At 36.9% G+C, this 13,324-nt stretch overlaps 1 protein-coding gene across 7 annotated transcripts in view; it reads left to right on the top strand.

The window, feature by feature from the left end:
- The window catches only part of GSL8 (glucan synthase-like 8), an 89,737-nt gene that overhangs the window by 71,792 nt on the left and 4,621 nt on the right, over nucleotides 1–13,324 (top strand). For all 7 annotated transcript variants that reach the window (XM_082866300.1, XM_028260547.2, XM_082866299.1 and 4 more), the window contains exons 37-47: nucleotides 4,647–4,762; nucleotides 4,856–4,939; nucleotides 6,916–7,028; nucleotides 8,236–8,288; nucleotides 8,372–8,548; nucleotides 8,670–8,717; nucleotides 11,948–12,106; nucleotides 12,298–12,411; nucleotides 12,518–12,606; nucleotides 12,731–12,889; nucleotides 13,112–13,214. In XM_082866300.1, the coding sequence (XP_082722426.1) occupies nucleotides 4,647–4,762; nucleotides 4,856–4,939; nucleotides 6,916–7,028; nucleotides 8,236–8,288; nucleotides 8,372–8,548; nucleotides 8,670–8,717; nucleotides 11,948–12,106; nucleotides 12,298–12,411; nucleotides 12,518–12,606; nucleotides 12,731–12,889; nucleotides 13,112–13,214 (1,215 nt within the window). The remainder of the gene's footprint in view (nucleotides 1–4,646; nucleotides 4,763–4,855; nucleotides 4,940–6,915; nucleotides 7,029–8,235; nucleotides 8,289–8,371; nucleotides 8,549–8,669; nucleotides 8,718–11,947; nucleotides 12,107–12,297; nucleotides 12,412–12,517; nucleotides 12,607–12,730; nucleotides 12,890–13,111; nucleotides 13,215–13,324) is intronic.

The raw sequence follows: 13,324 nt of genomic DNA on the forward strand, positions 1-13,324 counted from the left end.
TAAGATGTTATAAAGAAAAAGCTCACGAGAATTGGTCACAATAGTATTTCGCTAGATTTCATATGTAATCTTATTTTGTGTCTTATGCATGGGGCTAGAGGTCATCACTGATTTGGTCTGTGGGATGACCTTTGGGCTGGATAAGTTTTGCTTTGGATGTTTTTTCTGTAGATGATTGAAAGGCAGTCTCGTGATTGTTTACTAATGAGGCAATGGGAAAAAATTGTGTAAATTCAATACTTGTCAAGAGGTGTATACTTTCAATTTGTTTTTATGGAAACGCATGCAATTGGACAGCACATTGTCATGTCCCGCCAAATTACCTAGACAGAATTGCCTGCCAAGAGCAAGTCTCAACGAAGGGAGGCTAATGGAATATTCCGGAAGCTCCTAGAAGACTAGGGAAAATGTGGAAATATGGTACATAATTCTATAATGTACATCGAAAGATCTAGAATAGGTTTTATAGCATTTAAGTAAAGATTGGAAGAATGGAAGCAATAGAAGCTTCTAGAGAAATGGAGGTGGTAAAAGATCCTTGTACCTACTTCTAGGATGAGGTAGATGTTTGTATAGATATTTTTAGGGAGGATTCTAGAACCCTCTTGTAGGATAAGGGAGGCTTCCATGAGACTCTTCTCCATAGTCCTTTTCTTGTATGCTTTGAAATATTCTAAAGAAGACCTAAGATGCCTATAAATAGGAGAGGGGCTCATTTGCTCCATTAATAATCCAAGAGTTGTGTAAGCTTTCTCAAATTGAATACAAAGGCATTCTTTTAAACTCTCTGTCTTTTTACTTGTCTTTCTTGCAAGTTTGTGGGTTAGGCTGACTTAGCATCACAAAGTAAAACTTATGATTGTCTAAGTGCCGCACAGATAGCTTGGAAACTACCAAGGCCGTGACAATATGCTGACAATGAATTTTTAGACATGCATACTTTCAAATGATTCCTTAATGTTCAAGGTATAATTTGGGCTCAAAATGCCTATGTTAAGCTGTGCAAAGCTTAGATATGGGATGTTTTGTGGGATTCACCTTTCATACCACAAATCTATTTGCTGGGATGTTTATTTTACTTGTGTAGAAAGCATCAAAACAAATAGTAAAAATTCTAGGAATTTACTTTGTATTCGTTTTTGGTTTTCTTTTTCATTTTTTTTTTTTTTTTAAATGTCTTGGGCTTGCATGGTGGAATATAGGGATGATATTTATGGCTTGCTGGTAGAAGCATGTTCTCACCTGATATTAGTATTCTCATTTTGTTTAATGTTCTTAATGTGTATGCTTCAGCAGTCAGCAAATGGTTGTGGCATTGACTTTCTATTATTTTCTTACCATAATTTAGAAATGTGCATCTATGTGTTTTTGTTTACCATTTAATTTGTAATTCGATTTGTAAAAAAATGATGTATTATTGATTGATATTTGATTGATAGATTACAAGATTCCTATACAATCTATATATAGAAGAAAATGTGGTAGTAGGTGTAGTGGAGGTGATAGTGGGTTAGGTGAAGTGGAGTGTGTAGTGGAGTAGGTGAAGGTAAAGATGGGAATATAGAAGAAAATGTGGTAGTAGGTGTAGTGGAGGTGATAGTGGGTTAGGTGAAGTGGAGTGTGTAGTGGAGTAGGTGAAGGTAAAGATGAGAAATTCTAACAGCCCCCCGCAAACTCAAGGAGGAGAGAAACTAACCAACTTGAGTTTGGAGAGAGTAACAAAACAAGAAAATACATAAAAATAAAAAAGGATAGGAGACACTGTATGGTCGTGTCAGACCGTTGGTGAAGACACTGAAAGGTGGTGTCATAACGTGGTAGAGGACACTGTATGGTGGTGTCATAATGTTGTAGATGACACTGTATGGGGGTGTCATAACGTGGTAGAAGACACTGTATGGTGGTGTCAGACCGATGTAGAAGACAGTTTATGGGGTCATGTCGGACCGTTGTAGAAGACAGTTTATGGGGTCATGTCGGACCGTTGTAGCAGACAATGTTGTGATAGTTGTTGTGACAGTTTACGGAGTCTTGCTGGACCCTTGTAGAAACTAACCGGAATCAATGTCGGGACAGTTTACAGAGTCTTGTCGGACCCTTGTAGAAACTAACCGGAATCTATGTCGGGACAGTTTACAGAGTCTTGTCGGACCCTTAAAAAGTTGCACCCTCAAAAGGTGTGCCCAATTTTGTCAAAAGGCGTGCCATCAAAAGGCGTGCCCAATTCATCAAAAGGCGTGCCATCAAAAGGCGTGTCCACTTTGTCAAAAGATGTGCCATGAAAAGGCGTGCCAGTTTGTCGGGCGGCAAGAGGCGCGCGATACGCGTGGCTGCCTCGGCTATTTAACCAAGACGAAGGCTGAGGCTGAGGCATACCATTCTGAAACCTCTGAAACCAACCCTTCGCTGAAAAAACTCTGCCTCTGCGGAGAGAGAAACTGTGGAACACTTTGTTGCCATTCTGTCACCAACCCTTCCGAACATTACCAGTCTGAAATTGCTATTTCGCTGAAACACTTAGCAACCCAAAAACATGGCCTCTTCTTCCCGTCCAGCTACCCAGAACCTGCTCACGCTCTTTCCAGAACTGAACGAGCCCACAAGAGAAATAACTGGTGCGGTGGCCAGTGAACCTCAACCAAACACCTCTGGTTTTGCTCCATTGAACTTTCCGATGCGGTCGGTGGAGCAAAAAATGGCGGTGCAAACTGATATTGAGGCTAATCAGTATACTCTGAAGTCATGCGTGGAAACCATGACGGCGGTCACAAATTTGTCGAACCGGCTGCAGAGTAGGACAAATGAGGTGCAGCATTTAAATTCCCAGCTGGCTCTGCTCCAACGCATGTATAAGGATGCGCGAGCAGAGATCAGTGTGCTAAAGGCAGAAAATAAGGAACTGAAGCGGAAGGCCACCGTGATGTTCCGATTTGGAGGGCCGCCATATGCTGCAGTGGAGGAGCAGGGAGTAGTGATCATGCCCAGTGGAGTGGGAAATATGGAGACAACACCGGCAAGGGCTGCCCAGGACGGAGGCAAAAAGAAGAGACCTGCAGTAGAGTAGAGGAGAAAAAAATTCCGCCTGTGGATGAGGTTGTTGTTGTTTTTGTGTTTTTTTTTTTTTTTTTTTTTTTTTTTTGTGTAAAATGGTGATCGGAGTTGATCCTGATATGAATAAAATGAGTCTATTGTGCAAGTTCGTCGTCTGCCTGTTTGTTTGTTTGTTTGTTTTTTTTTTTTTTTTTTTTTTTTTTTTTTTTAATAATAATAATAATAATAAGAATAATAATAAGAGAGGACAAGCTCACATGGGTGGAACCAGCAGAGGGGTTTGATGTTATGATTGATTATTTTAATATATATATATATAATAAAATAAAATAAAAGATGGGTATAAAGAAAGTGGGGGATATGGGCGGTGGATGTGTGATAATGGTTTTGGATGGAAAAGAGGATAGAATAATAAGGAGAAAAGGGAATGGGAAGATTAAAATAAAAAGAAAGGAAAGAGAGGGATACTGTGAGAGAGAGAGAAATTGAAACTAAGAAGCCAGTCATTTTAGCAGAAACCCAAACAGGAGAAGAAAGAAAAAACCAGAGCGATCTCTCTGACCAGCCTCTGAAATGGGAGCTTTCGGATCAGAAGCTCAGTGCTCTGAGAGAATGGCAAACCCCAAGGTGTTCTTCGATATGGCCGTCGGAGGTCAATCGGCCGGGAGGATCGTAATGGAGCTCTACGCCGACACCACTCCCCGCACGGCGGAGAACTTCCGTGCACTTTGCACCGGCGAGAAAGGAGTTGGAAAGAGCGGCAAGCCTTTGCACTACAAGGGCTCGTCGTTTCATCGCGTGATTCCTGGATTCATGTGCCAAGGAGGCGATTTCACCGCCGGAAATGGCACAGGAGGCGAATCCATCTACGGATCAAAGTTCGCCGACGAGAACTTCGTCAAGAAGCATACCGGAACCTGTGGGGCTTCTTCACTCCTCCGGTCGCCGGAGCTGACTTCCGGGCAGCTTTGGTCGCCAGTTGCTTCCTGGGTGCCTTGCCGCCGGTGGATTTTCGGGCAGTTTGCTGGGTACGTGCTATTGTAGAGAGAGAAAGTGATAAAGAATAGGGTTTCTGGTGTTTGGTTTGGTGATGTTGTTGAAAAACTCCCGCGGGCAGCGAAGGCAAGGTTGCCGGCCGGCTGCCCGCCGGAAAGAAAGGAGTATATGCCTAAATCTTATCGCTCTGATACCATGTAAAAAAATGATGTATTATTGATTGATATTTGATTGATAGATTACAAGATTCCTATACAATCTATATATAGAAGAAAATGTGGTAGTAGGTGTAGTGGAGGTGATAGTGGGTTAGGTGAAGTGGAGTGTGTAGTGGAGTAGGTGAAGGTAAAGATGGGAATATAGAAGAAAATGTGGTAGTAGGTGTAGTGGAGGTGATAGTGGGTTAGGTGAAGTGGAGTGTGTAGTGGAGTAGGTGAAGGTAAAGATGGGAAATTCTAACAGACATCTTCTATATTAATTCCATACGAATGTTTGTGACCGGAGGCGTTTTGAACCTTTATGTAATTAACACATTTTTATATTAGCATGGGGGGATGTAGCTCTAATTTTAAATGAATTATGCCATTATTGTTTTGTAGGATAACTATCTTGAGGAGGCAATGAAAATGAGAAATCTTCTAGAGGAATTTCGGGCGGATCATGGCCTTCGACATCCAACTATTCTTGGTGTTAGAGAGCATGTGTTCACAGGAAGGTTTGGCGCACTTTTTCTTCTCATTGGGGCAACTCCTATTTTCTTGCCGTCTGATCTCTTTTACCTATTTTTCTGTTGTTTGATTTTTTGCAGTGTCTCATCTTTAGCTTGGTTTATGTCCAATCAAGAGACTAGTTTTGTGACCTTGGGCCAGCGAGTTTTGGCAAATCCACTCAAGTGAGTAGTAGTTTGTAACTTGTGATTGAATTATCTAGAAGAAGCTAAGTGTTTTTTTTTTTTTTTTTTGGCTTCAGATCAGGTTGATAAATACATTCTGCCTGCTAAGCTAGTGAGCATTTATCAGAATGTAGGGAGCATATTATACTGCATGGTAGCTCAAAAAGTTGATGTTAAACTGGTCATGGTAACATAAGTTGATGTTAAACTGATCATGAAATATCCATATATGAGTGGTTTATGTGCCACCTTATGAGGCTAATATAGGGGACCAATAGTTATGTGGAGTTGATATAAAGGTGACCTAGAGGTGCCATGTGGCAAGTTGAGACCATGTACCCACACATAGGAGAGGGCTACCTAGAGTAAAGGGGACTCAAGAAGGAAAAAGGGTACTGGGGTGCAATTTGTCACAAAAGGGCTACTGGGAATGTGCTAGCTGGATTAGAGTGTGGGTGGGGAAAAATCGTTAGTAATGTGATAAAAGATCCAAGCCTATTTTTTTGTTAAAGGCGATTTACAGTGCTTTGTGATAAAGAAAAAATTCGAGTTGTTTTTTTAATCAAAATTTGTGATTAAATGTAATTGTTACATTTAGGATTAATATATTTTACAAGTTAGTTTTTAAATTTCCTTAGTTGTAAGGTAACATCCTTAGGAGGTGGCCAGTTATAAACCACTTGTCCTTGGGGTGGCTACTTATGTGCAATTTGCAACCTAATTGTCATTAAGGTTGTTCTATCTAAGCCACTTGTCACTTGCTTGTCATTAAGTGGTTGCAAGTAAGCTGCTTGCCACTTCATTATTAATGGTAGCATGTAAGCCGCTTGTCTCCATGTTTTTTGTTTTTGTAACTTACTGTCTTCATAAGTATTTTAGCATGAAGTAATCAGTTAGTCTTTTATATATGGCCGCACTCTTTGTTTGAGAAAGTCATTTTCTTATTTTTTGTTGGACAATTTTCTTATTTTGATATTTCTCGAATTCTTATTTTTCTGCTTTCTTAGAGTTTGGTTTTAAGCCCCGTAGCTCGTTGGGTTCGAGCCTTAATTTCTGCAAATAGTAGAAATTGGCTGTAAGACCTGATTTTGCAAAATTTTTGCCTTGATCCGTGCTTCATTTAGGTTGACCTCTGATTGTATCCGTTGGAACCTCTAATTGACTGCATCAGCTACCTACCCCTGTAATGGGGACTACCAAGGATGTTGGCTGGAAAGTGTTGCATCTACTTTACTGTCCTAAATGGTTGTAATATAATATTTAATTGACCAATATTCCTGAAGATTTTGTTGTAATGGTCATGTTCATGAAAGATGTTCATGAAATTATTTCCTTTTGATAAGAGAGCTGACCAGTGTTTCTTGATCAATTGCTTGTGATGGCTTCATGGTTTCTTGATAGGCTTAATTAAGAACTAGTACATTAGTTAAAAATGGGGGTTTAAGCTTGAGGCAGTTCTTACTCATTTGCAGCACTAGTGTATGAGCTTTTGTTCTTTTATTTTTTAGGATCTATCTTCCTTGTATCTTGCCCATTATTTTCCTTTATTTTTTTAAACTGTTATTTTATTTACCTCTTGATAGAAAGAGGTGATGATCTTTTACCTGTAATATGAGTTGGTTGCATTCATTGTGTATTGTATGTGCTTGTTAGAGATACAAAAAATTTCAGAGAGTACATGGATGTCCCATGAAAATGGAATGATTGTAGTTTTGTTATCTTAAATTGAGCGTACTCTGAATCTTTGTTGTCTTTTGTGATGACTTTAGTAGTATAGATCAATTTTGGCATAAAATGTTATCTAAAAAAGGTGGGGATTCCATTTCATTAGAATTGCTAGACACTTCTAAAGCGATTATGGAAAGTTGATCTTTATTTTGGCTAGTTTGACTTCATATGATTTATCTAACATACTCATACAATGTCCTGTTTTTCCTGTGAAAGTATTTAATTTATTTTACAACAAAATGTTGCAGAGTTCGTATGCACTACGGACATCCAGATGTCTTTGATCGAATCTTTCATATATCTCGAGGTGGCATTAGTAAAGCATCACGTGTTATTAATATTAGTGAAGATATATATGCAGGTAAGCATGTAGGAGGCCACTAATTTCTTAATTTATTGTTGGTACTTCATTCTGAGTTGTAATTAAGGTTACAGAAACCTATATATATATGACATTAAGCAATTAAATAGTACCTTTTTGTAGTCTTTCTAATCCCAAGAAAGAGGCAGCATGCATCTTTTAAAGTAATTGATGATTTTTTCTTGTGTGAGTAACCAGTGTCCAACATGGGTGTATGGCTGTCATTTGTAGCTCACAAAATAGTTAAGTTTTGGCATGAACATGAATGCATTATTAAGCATAAAAACATCTGTGCATACTTCCTTAGAGATCACACTTCACGTTAGTACTCTTTGTGAAACTTTATGATCAACTCTCTAATGAAAGAGCATAAATTTGACAGTTCTCGTGCCAAAGAAGCATGATATATCTATTTTGGACCAAACTTAAGTAACACTAGACACACACTTATACAAGTGTCTTCCGCCATGCGGGTTTGGGAAAAACTTGGTATCATGTCTACAATAGATTCATAGATAGAACTAAACTTATATTCATGTGTTTGCTCTTCATTGCCTTGATTACTCTGCATCACACTTGCAAGATTTCTTCCTCCCACTTGAATCACATTCTGCCCTCATGATCTGCTGCAATTCTTGTATTGTGTGGACTATATTCTTGGATGAAAGGAACACATTAACTGTTCTTATATTTTTGTCCATCTTGGCATCTGGATTACAATTTCTGGGAGAATTCAGTTTTGATTTCATAACTGGATACTCTGTGCGTAAGGAATTACAGTTATAAAGAAAGAGAGAGTTTCCTGTGTAATATCCCTTCTCATTTAGTGAGTTTATTGTTGAAAAATCGTTATCATTTATCAGGGATCTGTCTGGGGCTGGTTGCATGTGATTTAGGCATAAAGAGACTACTTGGCCTTTTTGCAGTACTAAAACATTATGCCTGCCATTTCTTTTCTCATACTGACTATTTGTAATATGTGCACATCTGCATGCACACATCTTGGCATAGGTTCTCCTAATTAATCATGATGGGAGGATTGAAACATTGGATTGTTTCAGTTCAAACATCAATGATCTAGTTATTTCCGAAGAGAGACCAGTCCCAAATTGTGACTTTTCTCGTAAAACATAGCTTTCTTGCAAGGTGAATTTATACATATATGTCTTGTTTTTATATTTTTCTGAAATACATAAAATTTCTGCAGGGTTTAATTCCACATTAAGGCAGGGTAACATTACGCACCATGAATACATTCAGGTTTGTTACAGTAATATGTGCGTGTTTCTAGTTGAAGTAAAGATATTCTAGGTTGTTTCTTGACAGATTGCTTCTCAATATAGGTTGGAAAGGGAAGAGATGTTGGGTTGAATCAAATTGCCTTATTTGAAGGTAAAGTTGCTGGTGGAAATGGAGAGCAAGTTCTAAGCAGGGATGTATATAGACTTGGACAGCTTTTTGACTTCTTTAGAATGCTTTCTTTCTTCTTCACAACTGTCGGTTATTACGTGTGCACAATGGTACTAAATCCTTCCCTTTAACGTGTTCCTCTTCGGTTCTTCCTATATGATCCATAATGTATTGATGTTTTGAGATGCCAAGTTTCTTGAATAATCTTATAACAATTTGGCTTAATTGCAGATGACTGTTCTTACAGTATATGTATTCTTATATGGAAGAGCTTACCTGGTAATTTGGCATACTTACATCCTGCCTTTTCATATTTATCTTCTCTTCTTTTCTTTTCTTTTTTCCTTTTTTCTGTCCTCTCTCTTTTTTTTTTTTATATAATTTTTTTTATTTACATTTCAAAGTAGGCTTGTGTGAGATCTTCTATGATACATTAATAAGTCTATGAGGGTAGTTTAGTCATAATACATGTATTTAGCACTATAGGGCTTTCATATTTTCCCTATTGAATATTGTATTCAGCATAGTCAATAATTCATTTCAATAATAGAGAAGTATATTTTGGATACCTTTGTTATCAGCTCGCTGCATTTTCATATAATGCTTGTTAGGTGACCAGTTGCCCCGAAGCTTCAGCTGGTAGAGAGGGTGTACATTACCTATTCATATGCTCAACATGCCTACTAAATGGTGTCTAGACACTTCTCTATGATCCTTCATGAGTTTTTCAAACTCGTTCAACTATTATAAAAATTGTGATTCAAAGCCAAAACATTCCTGCTTTGTTAAACTGGGCCCAACTTCTCTAAAAACATAAGCTACTAAGGAATGAGCCCAACAATGTATATCAGGTCTCACACACTCCCTCACATACAACTTCGGCTTTCATGTGGAGGGATAGATAGACAGATGGATAGAATGCAAGCAAACCACAAATAACGAAGTCCACAAATATAAACATGAAGTAAGCAAACACACAGAAGATTTTAACCCAATACCTCCAAAAACCAAAGCTCTGAAACAATTTTAGGCATAGTTTTCAAATCAGGATTCGAATCGTAAATCGTAAAGATTTGGTCACTTTTTCTATATTACTTAGAAAAATATATCTACACCCTTGAATGCTAAATATATCTTATAAATATAAAATATTTAGACTTAAATCGATGAAAATGTTGTTTTTAATGATGGTCACGTAGTTTAATCGGTAAGAAGTTAACGAAGATTTCTATGTAAGATCACCATCTTACCTTTTTCCCTTTTTTTGATATTTCTTATCAACCATTCTTAATAAAGATAGTAAACAAAAACAAATTCTCAATTTTCAAAGTAACAATAACTTAACAACAATATTGATATTTAGACAATAAGCATACATATTTTCCAAGTAATAATGACCAAATAACAAAATTATGTAAGCCTAAAATATTTTAAAAAGTATAACTGACCTCACCCATGCAATATTCAACTATATTTAATTTAATAAAATAGCAATATGTAAGTTATTTTAATCTTAAAGCAGATATATTATGATTTTGAAGGGAAAAAAATGAGGAAAGGTTAATAACATGTTAGATTGACTGAATCTGATTGGAACTTATTAAAAACTCCATGATCACTAAAATGACAACAAATCATGTATATGTATTAGTTATTTTGGCACTAAACGCTATTAAAAGTTGTATTATGTCATTTTAACTACAAAGATGGAGAAAAAAATAGTCAAAAATATATCGGACACGATAGTTTTAAGAATTGCATGAATCGTAAAAAGTGAATCGAATCATGAATCGTGCGATTCACTATAAATTCACTTCCAAAATAGATTCATTGATAGATTCATATTGATCTTGCAAAAATTGCGAATTGAATCATGAATTGAATCGCAAATCGTAAGATGCTAATAATAGAGATTTTAGGTCAACAGTTGTTCCAAAGTTAAGTCATGAGAGACCGTGTGACTTTAATTATTTAACATTTATGATTGTCAATTTTTACAATTGTTGTTATCAAAAGACATACTGGCGTCGGCTATAAAGCACGGGTACTCCAAAAATAATGCCGTACGAGTACCGGGTACTTACCGGGTGCGGGTACGCGTGCCGATATGGCAAAAGAAGGTCCGGTACGTTTGGTTTATTCGGGTACGGCATGGGTACGCCAGGGCCTTTTTTTTAATATTTTTTTTTTGCCCTTGCAGATCAGCAATTATTTTTATTATTTTTATTTTTTTTTGGTGCCCTTGCAGATCAGTAATTTTGATGTTTCTCTGTTGTTCTGTCTGTCTGTATAAATTGTATAAGCATATCAGCAAATGATTTTGATGTTTTTAAAAAGCAATTTGAACCAAAAAAAATAACAAGGCCTATAAAGGGTAGTTCTGTGTATGACTATGCATTATGCTTTTGCTTCAGATCCTCCTAGAATTTCTTTATAAAATCTTTAATCATAACAAACTTTGAAGTTTATGCACAAAACATTAAAAATTGATACTGTATTAGTTGATTAGTAGTGGTTGAGAATGATGCAATTTTATGTATTATGCAAATTGCAATTGAAAACCTGCCCCAATTGATAATTTTTTTTCCTTTACTGTTGGCAATTAACTTTAAATCTTTCTTTGGTCTCCTGTTATTTCTTTGGTCTCACCCTATGAAAATAGCAAATTGATGAGCAAAAAGAAAGATTTTAAAAATAAATTATGATCACAAATTCACAGTGCATAACATGTCAAAGTGAGAGATTTCACAAATATTATTTTTAACGCTTAATGGTTTTAAATTATAGGAAAATGAGTAATTCTTTTTTTAGTTTTGATATTTAATTTTAATTTGTAAGTTGGATCCTTTAATCATAATTATATTTCAAAATATATATATATATATATCGACGTACTGCAGTCGTACCCGTATCGTACTTTTTTTGAGTTTTGCCGAATCGGCGTACCCGCACTCGTACCCGCACCCGCACCCGCACCCGTGCTTCCTTGGGCGTAGGTGTGCTTGATGCCACTATTTTACATGCATCAGTTTGTACTAGTTGAACACCTGGTGGTAACGAAGCTTTCAAGTCTTCAGTTTGCTGCAACAGTTAAAAAGCCTTGGAACATTCTAATAACTATGGTTTTGGTATGTCATAAAAATTTGAAAAGTTGGAGACCATGGTATGCTGGGCTTGTGCTGCCTCCGTGTACTTTGGTCACCCCTCGAGCTGGTCAAATGATGATCCCTGACAGGATGGATGCATTCATAGTTTTTTTTTCTTTGAAGGAAAACAAAGCGTTTACAGCAATAACGGCAACATACCTTGTTCTATGCATGTAGTAGTTGGGTAGTATGTTCTTTCTGCTTCAATTGAATCTGTTGTTTAGGTTTCTAATTGCTTTACTGTCATATCAGCCTGTTTGATTGGATGGACAACTGTAGGATTTTTTTTTTAGTTCGGTAATAGCTAGCACTTTTCCCCGTTCAGATATTTAACCTTTAGTGATTTGCTTCTAAATCTTTCAGGCTTTCTCTGGTCTTGATGAAGGAATTTCAAAGACAGCTAAAATGCTGGGTAATACTGCACTGAATGCAGTTTTAAATGCTCAATTCTTGGTCCAGATTGGAATTTTTACTGCCGTTCCAATGATAATGGGTTTCATTCTTGAAATGGGATTGCTGCAGGTTGGCCCATCTAATTTTGACAAGTCAAGATCACATTTCCTCTAAATATGTCATATTCATCGACAAACATCTAAATTTTTCTGTCATCTTAGTTATTATACTCTGATTGAAGTTTTATCGGGCTGAATATATTCTCATTACCTAGTGCAATATTTCATCATTTTGATCATCTTCCATGCTATATTTTACAGGCGATTTTCAGCTTCATTACAATGCAGCTTCAGCTATGTTCTGTCTTTTTCACATTCTCATTAGGAACTAGAACTCATTATTTTGGACGTACTATCCTCCATGGTGGTGCAAAAGTATGCTACCCCCATCTGTTGTTTGAAATTAGGATGCTTATATATATATACAGTTTTTAGGGCACAATTAATTGATTACATATGCTTTGTGAAATATCACCTACAGTACAGAGCAACAGGCAGAGGCTTTGTTGTACGTCACATCAAGTTTGCTGATAATTACAGGCTTTATTCAAGAAGTCATTTCGTCAAGGCGTGAGTGTATATTTGATCAAAATGAATGATTGAATTTTCTCATACTAATTATTTTTGTAGGGAGGGGATGGGGATTTTATGAATGATATGTAACACTTTGCTTTACAACTCTTTTTTTCCAAAGGCTCGAAGTAGCACTGCTGCTTATAGTTTACCTCGCATATGGGTACACGGAGGGTGGTGCTGTATCTTTCGTTCTGCTGACTCTCAGCAGTTGGTTCCTTGTCATCTCGTGGCTGTTTGCTCCTTATATCTTCAACCCCTCTGGTTTTGAGTGGCAAAAGTAAGTATTAAATCATTTCTTATTTTTTTTTTAAACTACCTCAAATCTTCTGTGGTTTATGTATTGTTGGTTCAATGTATCATTTTCTCTGTAGCTTTGAATTTTGCATCTCATGTACAACTACTACTTTGCTGCTTTCCCCATTTGAAACATTATATTGTGCAGGTTTTGGAGGCTTAACCGGGCCTTATTTGTCTTATAATTCTTTGATGCAATGAACAGGACTGTCGAAGATTTTGATGATTGGACTAGTTGGCTTCTGTATAAAGGTGGAGTCGGTGTAAAGGGAGAAAGTAGCTGGGAATCATGGTGGGACGAAGAACAGGTGGTTCTCAGTAACTGTGTTGCTTAGATGAGACACTACTCTCATCTTTTTTCTCTTATTCTTTGTCTTTTTGTTTCTTTTATATATGATACTAGAAAGTCGCCAACATA

Source organism: Camellia sinensis, chromosome 4 (assembly GCF_055761805.1).
Source record: "Camellia sinensis isolate YWXY chromosome 4, ASM5576180v1, whole genome shotgun sequence".
Lineage (NCBI taxonomy): Eukaryota > Viridiplantae > Streptophyta > Magnoliopsida > Ericales > Theaceae > Camellia > Camellia sinensis.